Source organism: Empidonax traillii, unplaced genomic scaffold (genome assembly GCF_003031625.1).
Source record: "Empidonax traillii isolate 1590-97213 ecotype Southwest subspecies unplaced genomic scaffold, ASM303162v1 scaffold416:size516265, whole genome shotgun sequence".
NCBI classification, from domain to species: domain Eukaryota; kingdom Metazoa; phylum Chordata; class Aves; order Passeriformes; family Tyrannidae; genus Empidonax; species Empidonax traillii.
Genome location: NW_020955609.1, coordinates 161,780 through 173,717, shown reverse-complemented (window position 1 = coordinate 173,717; position 11,938 = coordinate 161,780). Strand labels below are relative to the sequence as shown.

Below are 11,938 nucleotides of genomic sequence, written 5' to 3'. Positions count from 1 at the left end.
CCCCGGTTCTTCGTTCGCGAAGACTGGCCATTACCTTACCATTACATCAAGAATGGAGGAAATTCCTTTAAAACATCTAAATCTGACCTTACCAGGATAAGAAAGAAATGTTAACCCCGTGTATTGACAAGCGAAAATTAGTCACAGTTCAACATGTACACTGACTTATAGAGGTGGTTTATAATTTTTTTCTCTATTAACTCTGATCTGGCATTTTGCTATGCCCCAAGAACTATCATAAACCCACTTTCTGACTAGTTTTCTTTTTAAGCATTTCAGATAGTATTTCAAACATCCTTCTTGTATACAAGAACCAGAAAGTGGAACTTACCAGGGACAAAATAAAAGGAACTGGTCTCTTACCAAGCTGTGAATGGGGGAAAAAATGATAAACTTTTCCACACAAAATGTACTGAAAATGCTTATTCGATTTAGATTTTAACCTCTCATGACAAAAAAATTTTTTTCAAGTATTTTATAAATGGGAAAAAAAGAATATAAGCTATTATAAGAATGCTTATAATAGCTATTGAGTATTCAGGCTTGCAAAAGCACTGAGATAACTATAGTATCCTCAAAAAAGGAGAGCTCTGATCCCAAAACACCTAAACTGCTCACAGCATAAGTCACAACTACTCCATGGTCTCATGCTAATTTAGACATTATTCTGTCTCTCACACCTACAGTGCCAAATCATGGAAATCCCAATTCTTTGAACAGGTATATCATCAGATTTTACAGAAAGTTTCTGGAAACTTGGAAATATTTCCCCCTCTTTTTTTGACAGGTGTGAAAATCCTTCATGTATGACTGCAAATAAATCATTTTCCTTGCAGCCAGTACTCTTGTTTTCAAATCTGTACTTCATCTGACTTAGAGAAATTGTTGCTTAGATTTCTGAAATGCCCTCAACCACCAGACTAGGAATTCTGTGCTTGCACATTAGTAACCTCTTCTGCAAAAAGTTATCCTATTTATGATAACGACAAGATGACATTTGTCTACTTTAGGGTATGCTTAAGGCATTCACCTGGGACACATAAACTTCAGACTTGTTTCTGCTGTAGTGAGGTGTTTTGAAGTCCATCTTTCCTTATTCAGGGGTTGCTGCTTATGTCGTGTAGTTGACAAAAAAAAAAAAAAATACCAAAACACAGTGCCACAAATCCAGAAGAGGTTCCCAGGAGCATCCTTTCTGTGTCAGGTAACAGAATATAAAGATACAGTTTTACTCAGGCTGTAAGAATACAAGTTAGATCCTAGGACTACAGCTACAGAAACAGAGATAGAAGAGTCTTTGACTCAAAGTCAAAGGACATTTTTCCTTATTTACTGTGTTGTTTCTACAGTCCAGAAAAAAAGAGCACCTCAAAGACTTTCTTTTGTTTTTAAATGGGAGACTAAAACTCTGTGACTGTGCTGACCACTCTGTGGGTGTGTGCTTCTCTGTCCCAGTTACTGACCTACAAGGACTGAAGTAATTTAGTGGTTTAAGGGTTGGCTAATGATTAGTTCTGTTCATGCTTACCAGCCTCATGTTTGAATGACAGGTCTGTGTCTTCACTTCCCTCTGAATTATAATTCCTGTTGCACAAAAGCTTCAATTGACTTTGTGCTTGCAAACGTTTGATTACTTTTGGGCACACTTTATAGTCAGCTACATAGCAGTGATTTCTAAAGAAATCTGGCCAAAATTTTAACTTGAAACTTTCACTGCACCTCAAGGAAAATTCTAAACAGTTCAATTAAAAGAGCACACAAATGGGACGTTAGAAAATTTACAGCAATGGAAGATGAAATATTGTGCTCTTTTCCAATGGTTCTGTTGTGATTAACAACTTCTGGTCAAAATATCTTCGTGCCACAAGAGGGAGACACAGGCACATAATTTCTTCATTTAAAATGAAGCAAAAGCCTTAACATCCTGTAAATTACATAGTTCAGGGAGAAGAGCCCATTTACTCTCTCCTGTACATAACACTAGTTCAAATAGGTTGGCATAGAGGAGTTTCTACTCTACACCACATTATAGAAAAAAGAGCTAAAATTCAGGGATTTTAGGCTTTCACTGATGTAGAAAGAAGAAAACATGCAAGAAAATTCCAAGTAACCTTCCAAGGAGATAATACAAATGCTGAACTTCTAAGCTTTACTCTGAGAAGAGTTTGTGCTAGGAAATTAGAAGTGGAAAAGATGAATTCGTTCCCACTAAATTAATCTTGCTGTTGTATAAATTAGGTTAGTTATGGGAAAAGTATTTTATTTAAGGGAAGGTATTTATAGCTGCTATGATAAGAAAGAATGCTTCTATAACTTTAAAACAAAAGAAATTCAGCTAGAAGGGTGATGATGTTTTATGTTAGTATTTCATAATTAGTCATTTGTACATAAACTCCTGTTAACAGAACAACTTACAGTGTTCAAGAATAAGGAATTTCCACTCTGTGTGCAGATATTTCTAAATTTGGGTTGGCTCAGAGCAATTCCTCAAAATTCGTTTCTCCATCACTTTTGTAGCTGGGTTGCTCTGAGCTGCCAGTCAAATAAATTTTAGAATTCCTTGTTCTCCAGCACTGCAGCATGGTTCAGTTTGGCTAAACACTTCACAGAGTGGACTAAAAGAAGCACTACATCTTGAAGCATTTGCAAACCAGTATCAATAATTTATAAACCAAGGTAAGGAAACTCTGGAGTGTTGGGCAGCTGTGTTGACAGCAACGCATGAATTCAAACAATTAATTCAGCACAAGGGTGAACCAGAGACTGCGCTTGCTCTGGCAGCTGTTGAAACTCATATCTGTGTAATTTCTAACTGCCTCAACAACACAGGAAAGAAAGAAGAATGCAAGACAGAAAACAGAAAATATAGAAAGCAAAAAAAAAAGCACTGCAGATTTGAATTATTCAGAAAATTCCTTGTAGTGACCACATTGAGCTTAATAATCTAAAAACTTTTTTATATTTTCCAATTCTTCAAGAGAATGAAATTCCCTGTAAAATCAGTACACAGGTAACAACGGGAAATGGTCAAGAATTTTATGTTTGAAGACATAACAAAATCAGTTAGTCTTGTATATTATTACAATACAGAAAATCCCCCTTAATTTTGGAGGTCAAATGGAACAGATCTGTGTTTCTTTAAGAAGGGACACAAACTCTGCAGTTTTCAACTTGTTCTCAGAGGTCCTTAACAAAATATGTTGCTCTGCCTTGCAAAAGCATTTGTTAACAGTTGAATAAATCAGCCTCTTGAAAGAAGTCCTTGTAGAATTTTGAGATATTTACACACCAGGATATGAAGTATTTTTACAATGCATTTTGAAGCAGCCAATAATTGTTCAAAGCTGAATTTGAGTTACTCAGAGGGCTGAATATGACGATGTTTTGTCTTGACAGAAATACGTTAAGGGAAAGGGGAGAAAGAAAACAACACAATGTGGCCCCATCAGGATCAGCTCTTGCTTAAGGGGAGTGGCTGGTTTTGAAACCACTGAAACACTTCATTTTGAAACTGAAGTCAGTAATGGTAAAGAGTGCAAAGAAAACCATTTAATGTAAGTTTTCAATATGTCCATTTGCAATAAAGAACTTTTTTACATTATAAACTTGAAATACTGATGTGATGAGAAAAATTATTTCCAACTAGTTCTACAATGCTTTTGCAGGCATATACTTACTATGTTATTGTGTTAGAGAATTTGACAAATAAAGTGGTGGACCCCTGAAATACAAACAATAAGATATTTATGAAAGTTTTGTAAAAAAAATTCACTTTCTAAACACTACACTAGTAACATAAAAATTTCTCATAGTGTTTAAAATAGTGTAAACAATGCAGTGGAAACACTACAATGTGCATATTATAATGGTAATTGTAAAGAATACAGAATTTATTTCAGTCTAAAAGAGAGAGGATAGATGGGTTATGATTAAAAGCCCAAGGCTCTGCATAATCTAAATTTGAGGGTGAGTTTCACAAATGTATACTGCCTCTAAAAAGGAAAAAAAAATTAGAGCATTATAATCTGAAAAAAGTAACGAATTTAAATGTTTTTTTTTGAGGTCAGTAAAGAGATATTACAGACAAATTATATCCATAATCCCTAATGACTGTTCCATTCATTTCAATACTTTTTCTTACTGTTTTACCACCATAGAGTACTGGCATTTACTGCAAGAGTCAAACACAACCTCTCTAAGATGTGATAGAATGAAGGGAAGAACTGTGAATAAATAAAAAGGTAGCATTTTTCTTGAAAGAAAACTTTCATGAAATAGATAATATCCCTTTTACATAAAATTAATTCCCTACTGATCCTAGAATTTGCTTTTATTTCTTTATGAAGAACCTAAATATGTTGATTTGACTATGTTTTCCACACTAAGTTTAGCTTGGTTTCTATAATATAGTTCCAAATCCATAGATCACCCTTAAATTTTTCTGTGGTTCATTTCGCTAGAAAGAGTCAATTCATATTACTTTCCAGCTTCCTTCCAACCTACATCAGCTTTATTTTACATAAAATCTCTGAGCCTGTCGTCACCTGCAGATGCACTAAGGTAGATAAGGTAGGTATCCTTCAATCTACAGTTAGGAGCTGATAACACCGTCAGCGCAAGTGGAACCAAATATTGTTGCCAAGAAGCTACTAAGTGCATATGCTCATCTGAATAGAAGAAATGGATTAGAAAAGTAGAAACATATTGAATGCTGCAAAAAAGGTATGACAAAACCACAGTTTTGAAGGGTTAGCTAGCAGGTTTGTCATAACTTACGTAAATTTATTATTACCCAACTGTACCTGTATTTCAGACATGGATTCCATGCGTCTGCTGTAGCTGCCATTGTCCTCCTTCCTCTTCCATTGAGCTTGAAAAAAAAAGTCAGAGGCCTCCTCAAAAAGTGTCTCTTCAAAATCTGGATCTGAGAGAACAGAAAGAAGAATGAAACATTTATAATGCTTGCTTTCAGTGCAGACTGATTAATTAATCATCACAGACTGATTAATTAAAAGTTTTCCTAAGTCGTGTCTGTTTTGCTCATGACAGTAATAGGAAAGGGATCTTATCTGTGTTTATCTCATGGACTCATGAGCTCATGGGCTGTTATGTCACCTGTGCATAGATCCTAGACTGTTGGGAGCTGCAGAAAGCTGGAGCAAACCCACCTCCACCAGGGCAGCCAATTGGGGAAACCCAAAAATAATGGGCATGCCAGTAACGATTCATATAAGGTTTGCACACAGGGGAGAAAGAAATGTGCGCAAGATTAAAAATTTTTTGACATTACTTTTAAAAAGAGTATTTAGAACCGTGTAAGTATTCATTAACATTTTGTAAGTATGGGGTGGGGCATGTGTAGTGTACTGCTGGCATTAGGTTGGAATTAGTCAATTGATTTCCAGTTACCTCTATGTCATTAATTTATCAGAAAATGTTTAAATCCTGATTTGATTTAAACCATATGAGTTGATAATTTTATATGATAACTTCCTATGAGAAGAGAAGAAACTGAATGGAATTTCTGGACAAGATTCATGTATTAAATGATTCACATGTGATTCAGTTGCTCCATGCACATATCTAAACTGATTTAGTTAAAAGATAACAATGTTAAGGGACCTGGAACTGTGGGATGGACGACGTCAGGCTGAGTCAAAAGAGTAGAAATGGAAATGCTGCAGCATTTGTCTATATTTCTGTGGTCAGCACAAAATCTTAGACCTTAAACAAACTTACCCAGAAATTTCAGGCTCCTTAGTCACCTTCTGTCTCAGTTCTCTTTGGCAACCTTGTTTTGTGATGTGAAGCTAGAAGATATTGCATTCCTTACCAAGATCAAGTATAAAACCTGATCTTGGCCTTGACTATGGATCTCTTGCTCTGTTTTAATATCTTACCAGAAGACTGTCAGTTCTGAACATTCCCTAAGCAGATGGTTGCCATCTTCAAGATACCCAGCAAAACTCTCAACCCTTTACCCTCATAGGCCTGAAAAGTATTGAAAAAAAGAAAACAGGTAACAGGAACTAAAGCATAACCCAATGAAAGAACAATGTGGGAGGAGAGGGAGAAAAAAAATGAACAGATATTTCAAGAGTAAGTTATTTTCTACTAATAAATGCCATCAGACACTATATAGATTTAAAATCTAAAATGAATACATAATCCATATATGGAAAATCTATTTGAGTTAGAAAAAAGCTGTAGAGTAGAGCAGACTCTATAACCGATGTGGATATCCCTTCCTCTTGTGTGGTGACTAGTAGTACTTTTATCTCTGAAGAAGTACCCCAAAGAATCAACTGAATCCATATTCATGCACCTCTCACATTCCACAACAGAGAAGCGAAACCCCTCAGACTTACACTCTCAGTAACAAAATAAAAATGCAGGATTCTAGTGCCCTTTGGGGGTGGAGGGAGAAAAGCTGTCTTACCTCCTTACTACTGATCATAGTCAGCCAGTCTACTAACAGGTACTAGTAAATCTCTTACAACAATTTCAAAATTGACGAATCTACCATATGTAGCAAGCGTGGGTAGAACCTTTCCCAAATCTTCATTCGCAAAGCCTAGCCATGAGATCTGCTAATGCAGAAGCTCTGAGTCAGTTCAATTTTGAGCTGACAGGTTGTGACAGTGACTAGAGCCTTACTAATAACTCCCAATAAACAAACTACTGTAGTGAGTAATGAATTTTTTTGAAAGGGGTTAGGGTCGAACCTAAGAATAACAGCTGAGGGAGGGAATCAGCATATTTTTTATCATGACCCCCAACTGCAACTCAAGACAAATGACATCCTTTAAAACAACACCAAATGGCAAATGTAGCCACTTCAAATTTCACCCTGAAAGGACTTAGCAATGATTTCTGGATTTCAAACAGTTGTTACTGCTTTCTTCTCTTATGATGATCTTTTTTTGAAGTTGAGACACAACAAAGACCTTTTACATTAATATGGGCAGGCAATAAAAGCCCTTCTGTCGGTGAGAATACCTTAACAGATATAGAAAACATACTGGAATGTGTTGGTTTAACACACTATTATGTCCAGTGCTTTATAAATATGGAGGATATTTTCTTTGGCACATTTATACACAGAGCCACACACAACAAAAATAACTAACAGCATTAAGTCCCCAGGTACTGTAGTACCTTAATATAGTTTTCTTATTTTTTCCTACATTTCTGGACTTTGGATTTCTTGTGAAAATTAGATTACTTGCTCAGGCAGAATCAATTCTTTGAAGACAAAAGAGACTTAGCCTTTGGCAGAAACCTTATATGCATTTCTACGTGACAATGGTTTGGTCACTAGTTTTCAGGTCAAGTTCTGTTGCTTAAAGCAAAATATCAGTGATTTTTTTTCCTGTCACCCAAGATCCCAAATCTTATATTCTCTATTACAGCTTAGCAGCTTTGTTGAAAGCATCTGGCATATCAGACCTGTCAATATTGAGTTCATTGTATTACAAGATAAAACTGCTGTGTATGCACAAAGGATTTTTGAAAGCATACAGCCAAATCATTCAGAACCACGGATGTTCAGGGCATGAGGTAGTAGATTTCCTTCAAAAGTAATGTGCAGACTCCAAAGAACATTGGGTTTAGGCCACAGTTTACAATTTGTGTCACAATCATCTCGAATAACTGACGCTCATGAGTGAGAGGTTTTGGTTCAGTCTAATATCAAAAGTACATATGAATATGTATAATTATATCCTTTCACATACAAAAACTTTCAGAAATTTACTGCTAATTAGATAGCTATCTCAAAATTTTTGTTATAGATTGGTCTTATTACAATGATGTGTTATGTATAAGCACATATGGTATACTTTAAAACCAAATATTAAGGAAATATTCACCAAAAGTTTCTGTTTAAGTCTTACTGAATGTAAAGAGCAAGAAGTAAGGTTAATTGCATGCCTAAGATTAGTGATACTAGATATTGTCTGGACATGCTTTAAGACTAATTAGTTCTATTCACAGTAAAGCACCGAAAAGAAACCAATGACTTTTACATTTTCAGACAGAACTTAAAACTGAGTGAACAAGAAATGTCTCTAAAGAACAAGAAGCAGGTCCTGAAAGGGTCCAAAAAACAAAAAAAGGAACTTTGCCAAATTTCAGTTGATGGCATATAGAACACAAAAAACCTGGTTATATTCAGAAAACTTTAGATATTTGTGCTCTGCCAAGATAAGCTAGAGAGATTTACATGTCATGTGATTCTGTTTTACTTGTTCCTGTCCTTCTGATCATCTCTCTTAGTTGTCATGAAGGAAGAACAACAAGCAAAGAAGTCTGGTATGGAAATATAGGGGTTTTTTTACTTTTATTTCACTTAAGAATATCCTGTAAGGCTGTTTTGCCTTTGCTAACCCTACTTGGAGAACTAGAGGAAAATGAAGGAATTAGAATGTTCAGGAAGAGAACAGCAAAGAAAGTAGAGAAGTATTCTTTTTTTAAGGGCACAAAAAAATATTCCCTTCCAGAGGCTGCAGGGAGTTGAATCATTTTAACCCAGGCAGCCTAGTTTACGGGTTCACATTTAGACATACTTGAGTTTTACATGCACATACCTACCTCATCCTGCTGCTGTCAGATGTCAGGGAAAACTGAATTTCCTGACTGCTCCATTCAAATACCTGCTAAGAAAAATGACGTTTTAAATAATCATTTAGGGTTTTGAAATTTGGTCTCAGATGGAAGAGGTGGATCCACCCATAACATGGCAGGCTACTGTCTCAAATCTGTATAATCCTGAACAGGGTGGTGAAACCTTGTAGAATGATACTGATTCCAGATGACTCAATTCCACTTAACAGTCAGGAGACGACAGTTCTTTCAGCAGAATGGGTTCTCTTTGGAAAGATAACATCTACAAGAAAGTCCTTATTAATTGTTATGCAAATAGAATAGTACATTTGCTATTCTTGCAAATTTTTGTGGTTTATGGGATTACTTAGAGAAGCTAAACTTTCTAAAGGTGCTGGTTTTAAACTCTTGCATTAGTTAGTTTATTAATACTTAGCATAAATTCTATCTATTAACATTCTGTTGTCATGGTCATTTAGAGAGAAAAAAGCAGTAGCGGAATGTGAAGCAGAGAGAGGACTCTACATAAATGGGTGAGTGGTGTGAGTGGAGTCATGTCATGAGAGATAATAAGAGAGTTGAAAAATTTATCTAAGGGTATAATTACAAAGATAGTAATTCCTCCACTTCTTGAACACCAGTAGAATGGATAGGGAAGGTGCTTTTATTTTAGCCCCTTTTCAGTTTTATTCTCTACGAAAAGTAAATTAATAAAAAAAGTATCTCATGGATCTGTCTGGAGAAGGAATAGAGACATGCTTCACATTAAAATTATTATTATTGTTACTTTTAAAATCATAAAGCAGTGCCCACTGTTCCCCTTCAAGGATCCTGAAGAATTTTTAATCTGCAGGTAAAATTAAAATTTTTTGAGGTTCTGAATGATACAATGAGGAATATTTTCCCAGGCAAAATGTTAAGAAACAAAAATGACAGACAAATTTCCATCTTTGTAGGACCAGTAGTTTCTCCTTAGCCTCTTACTTTATTTAATCAAAATACTACCTCTCTGGGCACACAAATTAACACCTAGCCTATTCCTGTAAAGGCAGCTTGAACAACAGAAAAGGAAAAATACTGAACACGTGTCTAACAGTGTTACAGTTGGGGTTTTTTTAAAATGATTTAAGATCTGTAAGGTAGACTTTACCAATGTAGTGAATATAGTTTTATCCTTGGTTATAGTGTAAGGAGGAGAGTCAATAACTCAGAATCCATTGGGGACAAACAAACAAACAAAGCTAAAGCAAAATGAAACAAACTCAGGAAGAAAAAAACAACAAATAAAAAAAAAAAAAAAACCAAGGCATAATTTGCTTTGCAAAATGTTGTTGTCATGCCAACCCCACACCAGATATCTCTGATCTCGTTTTATTTGGACTTGAAGTTTTGGACTCTCCTGTGCAACTAAACTGTCCTCTGCACAAAACTTGAGAAAACTGAAAATAAACCATGCCTGCCTCTTTATGGTTTTCAGTAGCCACTATGAATTACCAGAAGAGGCATCTTCAGCTAGTCATGAAATCACGAGTGTTTTGGACACATATAAGTAATTCCCAAGAAAATTCATCCTCCTCATATTTTGGGCATGTGATGATAAGAATGAGCTCCTCAACAGCTCCAATTATTTGCTTGCTATGATATATTAAAAAAAAAATTAATAACTCTACTGAAGGCTGATTAAAATATTAGGAGAGCACAATCTACAAATACTCTTTATGACAAAGGATTTGACAATGGGATAGTTTTCTCTGAGAGACATTCTGGACATTTTTCTGAGGGTATCCACAAATGAAAGTTGCACCTTGAGTGTGAGAACAATCTTTTTAATTTCTCAAACCATTTGAAAGAAATGGAGACTGGGAGGCAAGCCGCCCACCTCAGGTATTCACAAATTTTCTTGTGGGACTGCAGCATATTGACAAAAGCAAAAGTCATTCATTTCACTTTTGAAAATCCTTTTGTATTTCAGTTCACACTGTCTGAATCACTACCTTCCACTAAACTTAAAAATGAAAACAAGAACAGTTTTCCTTCATTTATAGCCAAAGAGGAAGTTGCCACTTTAGCACCATAGATCATGTGTTCATACTTTATTATCTAATAAAAACCAGATCCCATTCATTCTGTAAACATGAAATTTCCTATCTGGATCTGCATAACGGCTTTTAGTAACAATTACAAAACCAAAAGACAAGTGTCAAAGTTTCTGTCTTATACATACACAATCACCAGCTTTCTATGTTTCATATTAACTTTTCACATTCTGTCTTTAACATTTTCCCCTGGCTCCCACCTTCTTTTAAACACCTATAGCAACATCATTTCACACTAAATTTATTTTCCTTTAAAAAGAAAAGAAAAAAAACCTCTTACTTGTTAGAAGTTAGAAAAACAGCTCCAAGGGCACGGTGGTACTTTGCAAAAGGGAAGCTTATAGTGACAAACTTTTGAAGAACTCTGATCTTAAAACCTGACCCTTACACAGACACACAAGTTTCCACAAACTTTGAGCTCATGTGACCAACTTTATCCTCAGCAGCAGCTTCTTCTTTTCTCATGTACTCATATTCAAAACTTCCACTCCAATGTACACAGATTTACTTACTGCCTGCAGGTTACTTTGCATTTACTTCCTCTTTGTGATCTTTATTATTTACTTCCAGTCTTTCAGCCCTTCAAAAGCTTATATATCTCAATGCAGTTCACGCCTTACTGATAATTTTCTCCCGAATAACTGTTGCCTTTTGGAGAAAACATCTTCAGAAAATAGATGCAGTACTACTCAACTTATATTATTTAATTAAAAATTCGTTTTCTATTGAACTCAATGTTCTTAAATGTCTTTTCCAAGCTAAATTATTTCCTTGTAAACTGCTTTTAAACTGGACTTTGAAATCTGAAAGTCAAATGTAAATGTCTCCTTAATATTATATTAAATTCAATATGAAATATGTTTTAGAAATTCACATTTTAACAGTTCAGTTAATACTTGATTTTATACTTGGTTTATGCAAGATATAAATCTTCTTTCAGAAAACTCTCTTGGTTTATGTTCTTCAGAACTTCCTCACACCATCTTTTTTTGTCAAGCCCATCTTGATTATTTTGTACTTTTGAGAGGAAAAGGTTGAAGAACTATGAATCTAAAATGCTGGTTTGTGTATATTGAGTGCATTTTTTAAGGCATAGAACTATGGTCTGCTTTCAGCTGCTTAGTTTCAGTGTCCATGTCTATCTGTCAACCAGCACAAAATTCCTGTCTCACATATTCTGTTTTGGGGAACTTTGTTTATGTCCAAATCGGTCTACACCAGAACTTAAACAACAGTGC

The 11,938-nt window shown here is 35.2% G+C and overlaps 1 protein-coding gene across 1 annotated transcript in view; it reads right to left on the bottom strand.

The window, feature by feature from the left end:
• ST18 (ST18, C2H2C-type zinc finger) overlaps positions 1 to 11,029 on the bottom strand; it is a 186,444-nt gene extending 175,415 nt beyond the window's left edge. Inside the window, exons 1-3 of the mRNA XM_027894102.1 lie at positions 10,981 to 11,029; positions 5,901 to 5,991; positions 4,803 to 4,924 (exon numbers count right to left, since the gene is read on the bottom strand). Of these exons, the coding sequence (XP_027749903.1) occupies positions 4,803 to 4,826 (24 nt within the window). The 5' untranslated portion in view covers positions 4,827 to 4,924; positions 5,901 to 5,991; positions 10,981 to 11,029. The remainder of the gene's footprint in view (positions 1 to 4,802; positions 4,925 to 5,900; positions 5,992 to 10,980) is intronic.
• Between the last annotated feature and the right edge of the window lie 909 nt (positions 11,030 to 11,938).